Genomic DNA, 18,544 nt, shown 5'->3' with positions numbered 1-18,544 from the left:
AGGGGGGAAAGGGAATGACAAGCTGACCAGGGAGCAGGCAGCCTGGTCGAGGCTCTTGGAGCTGAGAACTGAAGAAGGCTCACAAGAGTGGTCAAGTCCAGTGAGTTAGTTTCCACCCTCATCCAGCTGGGAAGTGACAAAGTGAAGTTTGAACCTAGGTTTGCCTGACTGTTAAGAACTGTCTACTTTTCCCTAAATCTTAACCAAAAAGGAATTATACCTACTTTCAAAATGTCTCCATTTAGCTGTGATGTACTCTCACGAAGCAACTTGAACAATACGAAGGGAAATCATTCATTCATTCGCCCAGTCTAATCTCGGACTATGGGTTAGCCACAATGTGCGTGCAAGTGCAAAGTGCAGCTGTGAACACCAAGCCGGGGAGTGTTGAGGAAAGCATTGTTAGGCTGGAGTTGACGTGATGCAGCAAGTCCGCAGGCCCTTCAAATCCATTACAATGCCCCCTTTACTCCATAGGGTCGGCCCTCATTAAAATGCAGGCCATGTGCCTCCTGCTGCTGTATTCCTTTCATTCCTAAACAAACACCAGTGTAATAAAGAGGCAAACAGAGCCATGTGAGACCCAAGTTTGCCTGGGAATGCAGGTATTTCCAAGAGGTTAGGCTGACGGTAGCAGGTTGCCACTGCACCTGTGAGCTCTGAATGTCACTTGGCACCCTGGGGTTCAAGGGTAATGTTGCCCACAGTACTCATTATACACCGGGACCCACTGCCAAGCAAGGTCGAAAAGGTCTGAATAGTGGAGTGGGCAACCATCCATCTGTCTCTCTGGGGAATGCGGCTGGTCCAGATGCAGAAAGTTCAACACTTTCTGTGCCAGATGCTGGAGAATTTTCAAGAGATGGTGAAGATGCAGTCCCTGTCCTCAAGAAACTTTGAGTTCAGTGAGAACTTTGGGCAAAACAGACACACCAGAGGAGGCAAGGTGTGGTGGAAAGATCAGGGACTTTGAGCCTTTCAGACTGGGTGTAAATCCTTTCCCCACTACTTACTGTGTAGCTGTGAGCTATTTATCTCATCTTTCTGAGTCTTGGTTCTTCACTCACAAAATAGGATTCTTTACTTCACGGGATTTTGTAAGGTAATTATATATTACCTTCATAGATGATAATTATTATAATTGTTGTTATATCTATTATTGTCATTATCAGAATGTAGCAGATTCTTGTTTTGACATTGGATGACTTTTGGCAAATTATTCAAACTCTTCATCTATAAAATAGGATAATCCTAATGGCTTTGTGTGGTTCAAGGGCGGAGGTCTCTCATTGTTCCCAGCACCCTGTTTTATTCTTTATTCATAGCTTTCATCACTAATTGACATATTCGTATATTTTATGTCTTTTCCATCCAACAAAATGTAAGCTCCCTGAGCCGACATTTGGGTTATTTTGTTAATTGCTGGTGTCTTTTCCGCCTAAAACAGTATTTGCTGTGTAAATGGATGAACAAGTGAATGAGTGCTAAACCCTATGTTAAATGTTTGGCTTGTGGTTGACTCCCGGTAGGGGTTACTGTGCTCATTGCCATTATTATGATGAGAATATGTTGTGTGCAGAGAGAGGAACCAATACAGAAAGTTTGCTCCCAGCTCCGTCAGGCGGCGATCTTTGTCCTTAGTACTGGCATCACATCAACTGTGTTGTCGTTGAGTAAAACAACTGGGTCATTGTCAATAGTAAGGTCACATGAGAGTAACTGCAAAAATAAGAGTTAGAGAATTTTTGTCAATTCTCAGGAAGAAGAGGAAACAACAGCAGAAAGGGAGAGAAGACTGGGAAAAGGAGAAAATGGCATCTTTTGCAAAGGGCTCTGTTACCTGAGGCCATCAGCTACAGGCTAGGACTGAGCTCACCCAGCTCCAAACCTTGAAGGCATGCAAAACCAGCTGCTTCAGAGGATGCAGTAAGAATGCATTGGTATAACGGCTTTAACCTGCAGTTGGTGCCAAAATGAGAAACTGTCCTTTATAGAGTCTGTTCTGTATCTGAACTTAAAAAAAAAAAAAAAAAAGATTTATTTATTTATTTGAGAGAGAGAGAGAGAGAGAGAGCAGGGGGAGGGGAATCGGGAGAGGGAGAGAGAGAATTTTAAGCAGACTCCACTCTGAGCATGGAGCCCAACATGGGGCTTGATCCCATGACCCTGAGATCATGACCTGAGCTGAAATCAAGAGTTTGACGCTTATCCCACTGAGCCACTCAGGCACCCCTGTATCCAAACTCTTAAAGGCACTAAGAGAAAACCCTCTTCAACTGCCCTCTACATGTGAGATTGGATGACTTTCTTTAAAAAGTAATAAACTAAATGTATCATAGCATAGTGGACTATAATAGAAGTATTTACTTAGAAGCTAGATTCTGGTTATGCAGATCTGAATTTGAATGAATTTTCATAAACTTGGGCAAATTACTTAAAATTTACTAAATTACTTCTGTGAGCCCCTGTCAAAAAGAGAAACTAATATGTACTTTGCAAGACTTTGAGGGAATTTCTGTGCAATGTCTGGCATATTCTATAGCTGTTATTATTAACAATGAATACTGCAAGGACCTTTTTACTTAATCTCCACAACAACTCTGTGTTGGTATCACTCCCATTTTACATATTTGGAAGCAAAAGTCTAGAGAGCTTTCCTAACTCAGGCCACACAGCTAGGGAGCATCTGAGCTATGACTCTAACCAAGTCCGACAGCCCAGGATTTTAGCAATTAACAAGTTGTATAACATCGCTCATTAGAGCCACAGAAGTTTAGTGAGACAATGTAAGGTCCAGGACTTCTGCATTCTCTTGCATAATACTCTAGTGGCAAGCTGAGGTCACTGTATTTCAACTTTGCAGTCTCTCTCTGTTTACAAAGGATTATAAGAGACCTATAAGGCTAGGAGAGGCAGTATAAGGTCAGCTCGTCTTAGAGCTGTCTTTTAGATCTACCCGGAGTAGATTGCTTCATCTCTTGCTTAAGTCCATCAAATTATTTTGTGAAAGGTGTTTCTCCTTGTCTTAGCCTAGCCCCTCATGTTATCTTTAATTGGCATAAATTAAATTGTGCATGCCAATTATATAACTATCTATAACTATATATATATACATTTCCTTCAGGGGATGAAATAGTAAGAATAAAGTGTGTATAAGGATCTTTACCTTTCCTTTTGATTTATTCAGAAAAAATAAAAGTGAATTCTGATTATTTAATTTAATTTGAGTACTTCTTTGCTGGTCATTACAGAGAGAGAACTCAGCTAACTAGGAGAGGTTGTTTTTTAATTTTTTTTTAGATCTACTTATTTACTTGAGGGGAAGGGGCAGAGGGAGAAGGAGAGAGAGAATCCCCAGCAGGCTCCCCACTGAGCATAAAGCCCAATATAAGACTCGATCCCACAACCCCGAGATCATGACCTGAGCCAAAATCAAGAGTCAGATGCTTAACCAACTGAGTCACCCAGGCACCCCACCCTAAGAGGGTTTTAAGAAAAGAGAAAATAATAGAAGTCTAGAGTTGGAAAGGACACAAATGTGTGACCAATCTTCCTCTGAATTTCAATACTTTATACCATAATTCTTGACCAGTGTCACCCACTCAGCCTGTTGTTGAATAGTAACCATGAGTTCATTTTTTGTAAGAGAACTCTGGCAGCACCGATTGCTAGAAAGTTCCTCCTATGAGATGAAACATGCTTCTCTGTAACTTCTAGTTTTGCCTGAGGAAGTACACAAAATAAAACTCATATGTCCTGTATTGCCCTTAGAATATTTGAGAAAGACAACCACACCCATTTTCTTCTGTTGAATATGCAAGGCACTCAGACTACACAGGCTCTTCAACCATTGGCCATCAGGGAGGTCATTAAATATCCATTCTCTAAACACCAGAAGGATGAGCCTTTTGAAACAAATCACATCGTGTCACTGCCTGATTAAAATCCCCTCCACTAGCTCCTCATAACACCCAAAATGAAACACAAAGGCTCCACTGTGACCCATGAGGTCCTGCATGAACCAGCACCCAATCGCCTCTTTGAGATCATCTGGGATTCTTCCTCCCATTCCACTGCAGCCACATACTGGCCTTCCTGAACATACTGGGCGGCTCCTACCTCACTTAGGGCCTCCCCACTTGCTGTTCCTTGGCTCTTCCCTCACTTTATCTAGATTTTTGTTCAGATGTCATCTCTGCAGAGAGGCCTTCATTACCACCTGATTGAAAATAGCTGCTCCCTTTATTCTCTGTTCTCTTGCCTTATGCTACATTTCTTCACCCCCCCTCATCATCTGGTTATGCCTTTCTCAATGCTGTCTAGTTCTGTAGTGACCTACTAAAATGAGACATCCAAAATGAACACAATCCAGATGGGAGTCCAGGCCTGCCAGGCTCAGCTGAACTTTTCTTTCTTGGATTGGGCAGTAATTGTCTACTAAAGCAACCCAAGATATAATGAGGTCATTTAGAGCTGTGGTCAAGCATGGACTTCTATAGAACTCGCAGGTAACAAAAACTCCTAGCTCTCTTTGACAAAAATTGTTACCAGAGAAACAGCTAAAGGGACAGGAAGATGGAACTTGTCTCCATTATGCTGTTCAAATATCATGTGCAGAAAGACAATCTCAGAAGCATAAGTGGCACAATTTATAAATTTTATCTATAATGCATCTGACAAAAAAATCTGCGAGGTAAGAGGGCTCCCTGGTGGTGGAGTGGAACAGAGACTGAGTGAGCTGATTCTCAGCATTGCACATGCTGAAAATACCCATACCCCATACCCATTGCACATCTCTATGTCAGAACTCACCAGAATGTGCCTAACAAACTGTTGGCTTCCACATCTCCCAGTTAAAACATACTTTTTATCACAATAACCCTGACGTCCCTGGCACAGAGTGTGCTTTCAATAACCATTAGCTTATGTTGTAGTGACTTTTCATAAAATCTGCCTTGAATCAGTATTATATGAATTTGTAAAACTCTGGTTTCTCAAATTTTAGGGCAATTGTCTGACAATGAGCAGCCTTCTCTCCGAGCTCCTAGGAACCTTGCAGTGACATGACTGTGATGCCCCACCATTCTGGTCAGTCACTTCCTCATTACCAACTGATTCTTTTTTGGGGTGAGAACTAGGTCAGCCTAGAATAGAAATTAATCTGTGGCTTCTGATATGTTCTGAATTAGGAGACATTATCAAGTATTAAGACTTATCAAACATTTATCAGATTCTCTACTTTTAATAGACTCATGTTTCTGCCAGCAAATAGTTAACATTCCTATTCCTTTTAGATCTTGCCAGTTTTATAATCCGCATTATGAAATCATGGAGAAAAGAGGACTTCCTCACTTAATAGGTACTTGAACCTATTGAATCAGGCAGGTTGCCTGATATGTTTGAGCTTGTTTTCTCATATATTGACAAGGATAATACTGTGAAAGTTCTAAAGAAGATTAAATAAGGCAACATAGTGTATATAAATGTCTCTAGTATGTTGTCTGGCAAAGAGCAGGGACTATGAAATTATTAGCTACCACTTACGGAATGTCTGCTTCATGCCATGTGTGGTACCATTCATACATACTTGCTTTTCCCTTTCTCTCCACCCTGTCTGAGCTGTTATATCTCTCCTAGTCCAAGGTACATTAGCTCTACGACCTTGCCTATGAGCAGCCTTTCAGTTTTACTGATCACAAAGTAGGAAGAGTGAGTGAGTATTGGTTCTTTCTCATAGGGCTTTTTTCTTTTTCCTTAAAGAAGTGTTCTTCAAATGCAAGACATTTTTAAAAATTGAAGTATAATTGGGATGCCTGGGTGGCTCAGTGGTTGAGCGTCTGTCTTTGTTCAGGCAGTGATCACAGGGTCCTGGGATAGAGTCTGGCATTGGGCTCCCTGCAGGGAGCCTGCTTCTCTCTCCGCCTCTCTCTCTGTCTCTCATAAATAAATAAATAAAATCTTTAAAAAAAATTGAAGTATAATTGGCATGCAACATGATATAGTTTCAGGTGTCCAACAGAATTGATCTATATGGGTATGTATTGCAAAATGATCACCACAATAAGTTTAGTTGACATCTGTCAGCAAACATAGCTACAGAATTCTTTTCTTCAAGATGAGAACTTTTAAGATCATACTCTTAAGTATGCAGTATAGTATTATTATCTTAAAAATACTGTTCATTTATTTATTCACGAGAGACACAGAGGAAGAGAGGCAGAGACATAGGCAGAGGGAGAAGCAGGCTCCCTGAGGGGAAGCCTGATGCAGGACCCCATCCCAGGACTCCCGGATCATGACCTGAGTGAAAGGCAGCCGCTCAACCACTGAGCCACCCAGGTGCCCCGCATATTAATTACAGTCACCATGCTGTACATTATATCCCTATGACTTATTTATTTTCTGTCTAAAAGTTTGTACCTTTTGACCCCCTTCACTCATTTGGCCTCCTCCTCCTCTCCTGCCTCTACGTCTCTGAGCTTTTTTTAGATTCTACCCATTAAGTAAGTTCATTCCGTGTTTGTCTGACTTATTTCACTGAGCATAATGTCCTCAAGGCCCATCCGTGTTGTTCCAAGGCATTGTTCTTGAATTCCCACAACTGTCCCACAGACTCTGATCACAGCATGTTGCCATTAAGATTCAAGCCCCTTGAGATCTGTAGGCGAGAACTGGGTTTTCGTTTTATTTTAAAGTAGAAAGGAAACAAGGACACTTGATTAAAGTACTCTGGCAGAGGCCCCAAAGTACTCTGAAAGAGCTCCTCCTATTTTTAGGACTGTAAAGGGTTTCATCCCACACAGGGGCTGATGAAAATAGGTCCACACCACCACTCAAATGCTTCAGTCCCCATGAATTGTAAGGTTTGGAGGGTAACCGCTGACACCAAGTAGAAGGCATTGACCGGAGAGCTGAAGGTCAGGGTCAATATTCCTTTTCTGTGGGTCTAGAGGCTTTGGAATTTGTCTCACTACAGGGATAATTTCACTAGCTTGCTCCCTCTTTTTAAGCAGCATTTTTTGAGATATAGTTCATAAACTGTAAAAACCTACCCTCTTAAACTGTATGTTTCAGTGGTTTTTGTTACTTCCATGGAGATGTGCAAACATCTCCACTATGTAATTGTAGAATATTCTCATCACCCTCCAACAAAATTTCATACCCAAAGCAGTCACTCCCACATCACCTGACAACTGCTAATCTGCTTTCTTTCTTTATGGATTTGTCTATTCTAGATGTATCATATAAATGAAATAATACAATATGTGGCCTTTGTGTTTGGCTTTTTTTCATTTGATTTTTTTCAAGGTTTATTCATGTTATAATATGCATGTATCAGGACTTCATTCCCTTTCATTGCTGAACACTATTTAATTGCATTGATCTATTTCATTTAGTCTCTCCATTCATCAGTTGATAATTCTGCTATGAACATTTGTGTACAAGGTTTCATGTGGGCATATGTTTTCATTTCTCTAGGTTATACCTAGGAGTGGAAATGCTGGGTCATATGGTAATTCTATGTTTAACATTTTGAGGAACTGCCAAACTGTTTTCCAAAGTGGCTGCACTGTTTTACAATCCTATTGTATATAATATATGAGGGTTCTAATTTTTTTCACATCCTTTCCAACACTTGTTATTGTCTGTTTTTAGTTTTAGCCATCCTAGTGGGTGTGAAGTGGTATTTTATTGTCATTTTGATTTACATTTCCCTAGTGATTAATGCTTTGAGCATCTTTCCATGTACTTATTTTCTATCTGTGTATCTTCTTTCTATAGATGTCTACGCAATCTATTAAAAAATGTGGGTTATATGGGGTCTTTTTTTTACTGCTGAGTTGTAAGAGTTCTTTATATATTCTGGCTGCTAAGCACTTATTAGATATATGATTTGCAAATGTTTTTTCTCCCATGGTGTGGACCACCTTTTCAATTTCTTGCCATCTTGACAATAATGTCAGTCTATGAACATCGATGTCTCCCCGTTTATTTAGGTTTTCCATAATGTATTTCAATGGCATGTACAAATCTAATACTTCTTTTGTTAAATTGATTCATAGTAGTTTACACTTTTTGATACGATTGTAAGTGCAATTGTTTTCTTAATTTCATTTTAGATTGTCCATTGCTAGTGTACAGAAATACAACTGATTTTTAAAAAATATTTAGCTTGCATTGTGCAACCTACCAAAATTTATTTTTTCTAACAGATTTTAAAATAGATTCATTAAGATTTCTTTTTAAAAAAAATATTTTATTTATTTATTCATGAGAGACACACACACACAGAGGCAGAGGGAGAAGCAACCTCCCCACAGGGAGCCAGACATACGACTGACTCTGTCCCTGGACCCTGGGATCACGCCCTGAGCAGACACTCAACTGCTGAGCCACCGAGGCATCTCATAATTCATTATTTCTATATAGAAGTTTATGTTGTCTGTGAATAGAGATAGCTGTATCTGTTCCTTTCCAATTGGAATGCCTTTTGTTTGTTTTCTTGACTAATTGCTTTGGCTAGATGTGCAGTGTTGAATAGAAGTGGTGAGAGAAGACATCCTTGTCTTGTTCTGGATCTTAGGGGGAAAGCATTCAGTCTTTCACCATTAAGTAGGGTGTTAGCTGTAAGTTTTTCATAGAAGTCTTTTCTCAGGCAGAGGAAATTCCCTTCTGTTCCTAGTTTGTTGGATGTCACTAGCTCTTGTTTGCTTGCAAGGGGAATCACAGGAATAGCAGTTTTGCTTCCTCTCCAAGAGGATACCATTGTGCTGCTGAGCATGTGATGATGCCATTCCAGTAGCAAGCATAAACTTCCTTTGAGATTTGTGTTCAAACAAATTCCTTGAGTTGCAGCTCAAATTCTTGGGGCTTTCCAATCCAAATGGAGGGTCTTTGTTGTAGTTCAAACTTGTGCCTTCAAGGCTGTCCCCAGAGTCACCCCATGCTTTACCAAATAAATGCTGCTCATTTTCTCTTGAGGTTGGAGACAATGTGACAAGGGTGGTTTGTAACATTTCCAACTTTAATCTACATATGATCTTTCTAAAAGTAGAGGAATTTTCCTAGAACCTATGCCACTACTAAGCACCTATTATGTGCTCAGCTCTTTACTGAATTCTGAGAACGTGGTAACAGATGGAGTCTTTAGCCTCCTGTACGTAACAATGGCTAATATTTGTACGTTTTCTATGTTTCAAGCAATGAGCTACTTACTTCACATGCATTGGTCTTCACATCAGTTGGTCTTCATATCAACCCTGTGTTATAAGAACGCATATCATTTTAGTTAATAATCCATTGCCTTGGGAAAGGCTATGAGTTGACACAGATTTGGATGAGCACCAAGGAAAGAGGAGGACTTCAGAGCTCAGAAGAAGCATGACCAGATGTGCAAAAATTAGCTTGGACTTGGAATAGGGGAGATGGCTGGTGGGATAGGATCCTGGCTCCCCACTCCTCACTTAAAGTAGAGCAACTCCAAATTTAGATGTTGGTATTCATTTTGAGATCTTATTTGAAAATAAGGTTTTAATGCTTAAAAAGGGGTCATAAACCACTGAATTCAGCCAATAAACCCTCTTTACAGATGCATAAACATGGTCTTGAAGTGACTCAGCTAGTAGATAGGTAAAGAACAAGAATTGAAATTCAATTGAAGTTCCAATTTAAATTTCTTGATACCAAGTACTTTCTTTAACAAACATTTATTGTCTGCCTTTTATACCCCAGAAAATATGCAAAGCTCTATGGAGTGCCAGGATGGCTGGTCCCTGTATTCAAAGAGATCACAAGGGACAGAGAGGCCTAAAAAGGGATTTATAGACAATAAGGGAGCAGAGTGGAGGAGTCCATTGCTCTGTATGAGAGAGGCAAAGTCAGGGAGAGTTTTGCAGAAGAGTGACCCCTGACCTGAATTTTCATGAATATGTTGGAGTTTGCCAGGGAGATTTGGTGGAAAAGGGCATTCCAGGCCAAAGCAACAACATATATTAAAGAATGGATGTGTGAGAGGGTATAACTTAATCAAGGAACAGCAAATATTTCTCTAATTAAAAAATTTACCATTTATCAAACATTCTTCTGTGCAGGCATTGAGCTAGGCAATTTGCACAGATTATTCCATGTAATACTCTTAAGAATCCTTGAGCTGGATACAGATGAGAAAACAGAGTTTTAGGGCAGAGAAGTAGTTTGCCTAAGGGTAATGTAAGGTCTCACAGTTAAACAGAGCTGGGCTCTGAATCCAGGGGACTTAATATTGGATGTAGAATCCTATTTGCCATGCCAACGAGTTTGGATTTTATGCTTTAGGTCAGTGGTTCTCCCAGCTTGCAGCAGAATCGCCTGGTAGGCTTGATTCAGCCAATCTGAGGTAGGGCCTAAGGGTTTGTATTTGTTAACAAGTTTCTAGGTGATTCTGATTCTGCTGGCCCAGGGATCACACTTTGAGAATACTGTGATAGGGAGCCACTACTGAAGGTTTTGAGATTGGGAGGAAAATCATCAGATTTGCATTTTATGCTGAACTTTCCAGGCAATGAATGGGAATAAATCAAGAGAGGCTTGGGGCACCTCAGTGACTGAACAGTCAGTTCAGCGGCAGACTTGGTTTCAGCTGGAGTGGTGATCTCAGGGTGGTGGGATTGAGCCCCTGCATCAGGCTCTGCACTCAGCATGGAGTCTGCTTGAGATTCTCTCTCTCCTTCTGCTCCTCCTGCTTATGCTCTTGTTCTCTCTCAAACAATAAATAAATCTTAAAAAGAGAGAGAGAGAGGCCTCAAAGAAGGGGTGTTTGAAGGGGGCAGGGAGAGCAAACAGGTAGAGCAGTTGTGAGACAAACTGCTCATGCATGGCCCAAAGAATGACAATGAAAGGAGAATCTAAAATATTCACATAGGAAACAACCTAGGTATTAGTAATGTTCAGCAAGCTCTGAGAAAGGATGGTAATAGTTGGAATCAATAACTAGAAGCCTGTAGTCATGGTGTCTGATAAGAAACAAGAGACGGAAGGATTACAGCAGGTTTTCATGAAAAGGAGTGAAGCTGGGAGGTGAACCAGTTGTTTGGGTGGCCACGTTCTGCATGTGTTGAGTTGAGGCCCTCGTGTGGTATAACAGAGGGACGTCAGGCCAGAGTGGGAAGGGGACTAAGGTGCCTTGGGAGGCCTGGTCCCTACACCTGGCTCAATCTCTTCCTCTGCTGCTCTGGCGATGTCACATATGCTTCCAGCTTCCATGTCTTCAGCTGCTAGTGGGAATGGACAGTAGCTTCTCAGCTGCAAAGGATGAGCCTTCGATGCTCTGATGGAACTCTTTTCAGCAGTGTCAAACCCACCCATCCATGCCATGCCTCATGCAGGGCCCTGTACAAAGTAGACGCACGCATGAAAACTCACATGAGACTCTCACGCGAGGGGGAGCCATCTCGCCATCTCTTACAACCTTCTTCCATTCGCCTGGAAATTTAGCGTGCAGCTTTCAGAATAGCTGAAAAGAAGTAGACAGACTGACTTTTAAGTCTTACGATGCTGTATTATAAGCTAGAGTTAGCAACAAAGCAGAGTGATTTCCTGGCAGTAATTCCTCTTAAACCTCAATTATGAATAAATGTATTTTCAGTGTTTAAAATCCAAGGTAACTTTAAAGCAACTGCCTTAGGTGATTTTTAAAACTACTGACAAATGTGTTAAAGCTATTAGCCATATCCCTTAATTTGAACTAATTCTAGAGTGTTAGCAAGTGGGTACATATCTCCACGTCTGTTTTATAATCCAATAAAAATTTAAGGAGTGACTTTACTGAGTACTCTGTGTATTTGGTCATCACAATCCAATTACAAATCCATTAGCTCAGGAGTCACACTTTATACCTTCTTGCCCCTTCACTCTTGTACCCAGTTCATTAATAGGTCTTTTCCCTGACTCTCCCAGTTTTTTCCCCTCTCCACCACCATGGCCTTCCTGGTGCCAGCTGTCACTAGCATTCACCTGTATTACTCCATCATCTCCCAGCTGATTTAATTTATCCCCTCTCAACTCCCTCCACTTCGTGTCCACACTGTACAGAGACACGTTCTTCAAAATCTGAGTAAACTTTCACCTGCTTAAGCCCTTTTAAGACTTTCCATCATTTGTAGGGTGAAGACAATATCACCCAACATGACAGATGAATCCCTACAGGAGCTGGCCCCTACCAACCCCTTGGTTCATTTCATGCCACACTCACTTTTGCTCTTGTTGCTCTAGTCAAACAAGCTGTCTTTTCCTATCATGGGTGTGCTGTGCCTCTCCCCTACACGGAACCTTTGCACATCCTGTTTGCTCTGTCTAGAATCTTCTCCTCCTCTCTTACCTTGTTACTCCCACCTACCCTGCACATCACAGCTCCACAAAGTCTTCCATGACCCTCTTGACTAGATCAATCCAGAATTATACATTCTTGTAGCAGCTTTACCTCTACATTTCTACACTTAACCAGTTGCAACTTTACATTTATTTTAGTGTCTGTTTGATTGATATGGAGGGCAGGGGACCATGCATGGTTCAGCTTCCCATATAGTACTAGTGTCCGGAATAGTGCTTGGCACACAGTAGGAGCTAGTGAATATTTGCAATGAATGCATATTCGTAGAGGATAGAGATAATCTGGTGCAGGGCGGGGAGGGGGTGTATGCTTAGATACCCCTGGGAATAAATGTCATGCATAGAAGTTTACAGTATAAATTGTAGTCATCGAAAGATGTGTCAGTGTCGATTTCAATTTTCAATTGTGTAATAACTAATAACACAAGTCCTGTTTGCATTTAAATAGATCCATCCTATTTCTCCCCCAGAGACCCTCCTGGGACCACAGATCACCCATAAGACCTTGCATCTGTGGTTTAGAATCTTTTTTTTTTTTTTAATTTTTTTTTAATTTATTTATGATAGTCACAGAGAGAGAAAGAGGGAGAGGCAGAGACATAGGCAGAGGGAGAAGCAGGCTCCATGCACCGAGAGCCCGATGTGGGATTCGATCCCGGGTCTCCAGGATCGCGCCCTGGGCCAAAGGCAGGCGCCAAACCGCTGCGCCACCCAGGGATCCCTGTGGTTTAGAATCTTAAGTGGTGTCTACTTCAGACACATCTGCAGTCCTGACCTGTGGGAGCAATTGAGCCAGCTTGCTCCTCCACTCGCCACCGTCACTCTTCGCTCCCTTTAGATAGGTAAACCTGTTTCTCAAAGACTGCTGTCCTGTTTTTCTCCTGAATTTTCTAAGTGCCAGCAGTCATGGCCGAATTCAAAAAGAAGACTCAGCCAGGAGAGTCTTAAAATAAAATAGGGAGAATACACGTGGGTGTGATTTGCTTACTTTCTAGTGTATGTGCTGTGTTTCCTGCCAAGTGACACTGCTAAGAAACCAGGTGGTCAGTAATTGCCTCACACCAGATCTTAGAGTATTCTGGGAGTCGCGGTAGGTTGAGTCAAGACACTATTATGCAGTTAATTCCGCATCATGAGAAACTGGATATAGATAACATTTGAATCAGTTCATGGAAATTTCGTAATTACCGCAGGAGGCAAACATGACAACCTTCAATTATGTATCTTGCAAATCTCGCTGTGAACCTCAAGCCCTCTTACCTTAATCAGAGCTTGGGAACAAGGATTCACAGAGCCATTTCATGAAAGATAGACTGTGCATTAGTTAGTATAAATGCAACTACTGTATCGCAATCAGGCAACACACACACTGCCGCTTTGTGCCACCAGCAAAGTAAATAAAATACTGTTCTGCTGCTTACAGTTTGGAGATGGTTCCCATGGAGGGATAGCCATGGTGTGTCACTAAGAGATCCAGACTTTAATGTCCAATGAACCGCGGATGCTCTTAATAACATCTTAAAGCTGCATTATGAATTAGACCAAGCAATTCAATGTGCAGGATGTAAACAAATTAACTCAGAATAATTTATTTTAAGGCTCTGTTTCTCTAAATATGCTCCTTACATTACTTGCATCGGAATCACCTGTTGTATCAGTTCTTGTCTGGCCTCTAGAATCTTCGTTTCTTCTCCCTGCCCCCTAGACCTATTGAATCCAAATCTTGGGAAGTAGGCCATAAGCACCCCCCATTTTAAACAAGCTCCTGGGTGATTCTTATCTCCAATAAAGCTTGAGAGCCACAGAATGATTACAAGGGTCTGAGACGGTCGCCAGATGTGTTATAGTTCTGGGTTTTCTTCTGCCAGGGGGCAGTGTTCTCTGACATATGGCTGGATTAATAAACCTTCCTGGAAGTTAATTTTAGTCTTTCTCATACACATTCTTGTCTCCTGACCCAACCATGAGGTGACATTATTCGAAATTTTAAACACCAGGTCAGGTGGACTTTCTTTATTGGGTTGTGTTTCTAGAAAGTTTGGGACTACATTCTAGTCACTCAGTTGGGTTTCTAGACATATGGTACACATTTGCAGGTTTTTTGGATTTCTCAGTTTTAGATAATGAAAGGTAAGTGTGTTTTGTAGTTGATTTGATGCCTGAGGTAGGGGCTTTGGTCATCCTGCTGACAGCTAATTCATATTGACGTTTTGTAGTAAAATTCTGCTGAACTATGATTAGATGGTGTGTGTGTGTGTGTGTACAGATGCACATGTGTGTGCACATGTACACTTGTGAGTATGTGTGTTTTAATGAGTTCTGTGTGTACGATGACCTGAAGACAAAGCTCCTTGACAGAACAGTTGACGGAAATGATGCCTGAGCTCAATCCTCTTAGAAAATTGGTAACAAGTGCTGTACAGAAGCCAGTTGTGGATTGACTATCACACTCAAGACTTTTTTCCCCCCTGCACAGCTACACTGCATGTCAAAAAGAATTAATGGTTGATGTTGAGCTTCTGCGTCTTTTTTTTTTTCAAGGGGAGCCTTCATTATCCTCAAGCTAGGTTTCTACAATCAAATGCCAGACAGAATCTAAAGTTGTTGGCAAGGGCCAGGGAGGTTAGAAAGAGACGGAAACAGGGTTTTGGGGAACATTTGGAACACCATGGCATATGATGCAAGGCAATCCCAGGTTTGCCTTGAGAGTTTCCTTTTCAGAGCAGAGTTTTCTGCTGTAAAAGCAAGCCCGCATGTTGAAATTGAACATAAATAGAAGAAAAATCTTACATGGGGTTAACATCTTTCATAAGTCTTGCTAAATACCCCCACTCCAAATCATTTCAGTATGGCACGTAAACTAAAGCAAGGGACTCCTGTAAAGAAATCCACAAGCCTTCCACCTCCGCAAGAGTACAAAACTAAAAGAGTTTTAGAAAGGCAACTTAAAGTTTGGCACCGTGTTTTCTTTTTTCTCAATTAGCTGTTACTGAATTCTAGAATATATAATGAAACCCAGGCCTACTGTGCAATCCACTGTAAATAAGGTCTTGCTTTTGTGCTCTCATGTTTTATTTGAGCAGAGCCACTGCTCCATTAGTAATTTGTTGCACGGTAAGTGCTGTATTTGTTTATGTACACACAGATGCTCAGGGCAAGATTGATGGTCCCCGGGCCTGGCTCGAGGAAAACCAAAGGCAAGCCTTCTTCCCTCATTTGAATCCTTAAAGCATACAATATCTAAATGACTTTCAGATTTAGAGACCTTAATTTCTTTTAGAGGTCCCCTGGCTGCCAAATGCTTAGTAAAGAAACTGACATTTACAACAGCCTCAAAAGACAGTGTTTGGTGGCTAGATGGCAACACAACTGGGAAATAATCAGGGGAACAATTTTTAAAGCTAACTTCTTGCTGCCATTGAGATTTCCTTCCTAAATTCAATCACTAATAAAGCTTCCTCATCCTATCCCTGCCCCTCCCCGCCCAAGTAAAAACCAAGCTGACAGTTTTTTTTTTTCAGGAAGAAGAGGCAGGCTGAAGTTATTTTGTCCTTCCTCACAGGGCAGAAGGACTCTCTGCTGCTTAGTTGGCATTCCCAGTATTTTGATAAAAGTTACTTCTCTGAACTCTAACAACAACACGAGGAAAAATAATGCTATCTCTTGTGTTAGTTACAATCTTGGGAGATTTTATCGTGAGAAATATTTGAGTAGTCGGGAGTAGCCGAGAATGTGGCAGTAGGGACAGGGTCATTTAAACTGCCAGAAAAAATAAATAAATGGGAAAGACAGGGAAAGTTGTTAGGTTTATAAATTATAAAACTTTCCTTGTTTTTTTTTTTTTTTTTTTTAAATAAAGCTGTGAGGTTGACTACATTGAATAACTACATTGTAAATCTTAAAAGCTTAAAGCTGGTGGAAACCCTTGTACAGCTCTGTTTCATTTTTATCGGATCAAATACATTTGGTTTCTTTTTTAAAAACCATGTTTTTGTGAGGGAAGGAAAATGAACATGCACTGTTATTGGCCACAGCAACATAAGAAACCCTCATGTTAGCAGAGGAAACCACATGAAAGTGTGTGTGTGTGTTAGGGGCGGGACGATAAGGGGGTGGAGAGAAGGAGAGGGATGTTTCAAGCCTCTTAGGCTCAGAGCTGCCATTTGTGAACAAATCGTGATGAAATCAAGCTCCGGACAAATCAGAGGAGGCTGTCAACCTCCCAGGTGGGATTACTTGTAGTTAATAGACTGAACTCAGAGCCCCAAAAAGCAGTGCATTCAGTGTAGGCAAAAGAGAACACACTGCAAAAGGCTTTCCAAGAACCCTCTGCCATGGCAAGGAGAAGCCCGTTCTGGTCCTATCAGGTAGGAGAAGGATGGCATTGTGGGGGAAAGACTTGATGTTGAGAATCAGTTCCTGATTTCGGATTTTTCTTTGTGTTTTAAAAATTAAGACAGCACTAGATGGTGCATTTGGGAAATTGTAGGATGGGATGGTGATGAAGTCCTTTGAATCACCTTCATATAATTTGACTAATTGGTCTGACCTTTCAATCTCCTTCTTCCCTTAGGTAATATCCCTGTTCACTTTTGCTGTGGGAGTCAATATCTGCTTAGGATTCACAGCAAATCGAATTAAGAGGGCAGAAGGATGGGATGAAGGTCCTCCTACAGGTAAGTGTAGAGACTATTGGCATTGTCGGTCCTTTTAAAATATTATGCACTGGATAATCAATACAAGCTCATGAAGAAATGCATTTTTAAGACAATCTTGCGGTATAACTAATTTAGTCCTAGATTTCTTTGGAATAAATATAACTCTGTGTATAATTCAGGTAAGAAAATGTGGTTTTAATTAAGAGAACACTTATGCTTACTCCATGATAACAGGCTCTTTAAATCTTTGTCCTCTGAAACTTATAAATGTTAAGATAAAATTAAAACTCTTGTTAACAAACAAGGCTAAGATAGAAGTGGTGAGAACAGGTGCTGGTTTAATATTGGAGACATAGGAATTTGATTTGTTGGCACGTGATATAGGATATAGTATTTGTTTCCAGAAACTTCTGACTTGCAAAGAAAAAAAAGAGGAGTGGAAGTGAAAAAAAAATGAATTATCTTTCTGAAACTTCAGAATTTAGGACTATGAGATTAAGATTTACCTAAGATAGGGAAAATATAAAAGAGAGGAGGTGCTTTGAAGAACTTATAGGATTGACTTGCACCCAGTTTTTTTCTTTTGGCATAAGGAAAGGTAAGTTTTAATAGTGTACCTTGACTTAACTAATAGAACCAAAGTGAAAGAGTTTCCTTTTACAATACACTGCGCCATCAGCAGTGTGGGAATTCTTATAAAGGAGCTCCTTGTACAGACCGAGGAGGCTTAACTGACCAGGTCTTAAGTAATGAGTTGGTTAATTTCCTGGAAATTGGAGCTGCTGATGGTTTTATAAATAAAAATTACATATTAAGTAATGGGTACTGTAGGGGGCAATATTTTCTTGACTTTCTCTGACATCTCAGCCTGTTTGTCTGCCTTCCTGTGAATTTTGTATTTCTCTGTAGTTTTTGACCTGACTAGTCTAAAACACTATCACCTGTCTCTGCTGAGCCAGCATGGATTGTTATTAACCAAGCTATGATACAGAAACCGATGGAATACTAGGTCTTCCTTGCATCAAGTAAGTTGCTTTTGAGTCATGCCAGAAGGTTGAAAGAATAATATTAGAGGTTGTTTAATGAGTCAAAGTGGGGTGTGGTTGGGGTGAAAGTGAGAAAAATAGATCATAAAAATTGCACCCCCAGGGAGCCAAATGGACAAAATGAGTTGTCTTCTGTTGAGGAGGGAGAAGAGAGGAGATCACTGGGCTGGAGAATCCTGTTTTTATTGGTAACAAATGCTATCTTCAAAGACCTCTTTTTCTTGTTCCAGACAAGTATAATTCCCATTAACACTGACTGTAACTGCATATACTGGAAGGGGGCTTGGATCCTTAGTATGACCATTGGGGCAAGCTAGCAGCTTGAGAGCCCACTGCTGGTTCCAGGAACTTCTTTTCTGTTTCATGTTAATATATTACATCAGCCAAAATTGATATTAAGAGCTGTTTTCTTACTGAATGTGTAAAATCAAGTCATTCATTATTTTCAATGTTGACTTTTTTTGGAAAACAGTT

At 40.7% G+C, this 18,544-nt stretch overlaps 1 protein-coding gene across 10 annotated transcripts in view; it reads left to right on the top strand.

Moving 5' to 3' along the window:
* Positions 1-18,544, top strand: part of ENPP2 (ectonucleotide pyrophosphatase/phosphodiesterase 2) — a 111,467-nt gene that overhangs the window by 14,022 nt on the left and 78,901 nt on the right. For 8 of the 10 annotated variants that reach the window (XM_038555404.1, XM_038555403.1, XM_038555398.1 and 5 more), the window contains one exon: positions 16,940-17,042. In XM_038555404.1, coding sequence (XP_038411332.1) covers positions 16,940-17,042 — 103 coding nt within the window. Of the gene's footprint in view, positions 1-16,551; positions 16,734-16,939; positions 17,043-18,544 lie in introns of those variants that run through there. The other 2 variants (XM_038555405.1, XM_038555402.1) reach the window with 1 other exon arrangement.

The sequence above is a fragment of the Canis lupus genome, chromosome 13 (genome assembly GCF_011100685.1).
Source record: "Canis lupus familiaris isolate Mischka breed German Shepherd chromosome 13, alternate assembly UU_Cfam_GSD_1.0, whole genome shotgun sequence".
Taxonomy (NCBI): Eukaryota; Metazoa; Chordata; class Mammalia; order Carnivora; family Canidae; genus Canis; species Canis lupus.
Note: the sequence above shows the minus strand (reverse complement) of the source record. Positions and strands in the feature narration are given on the sequence as shown.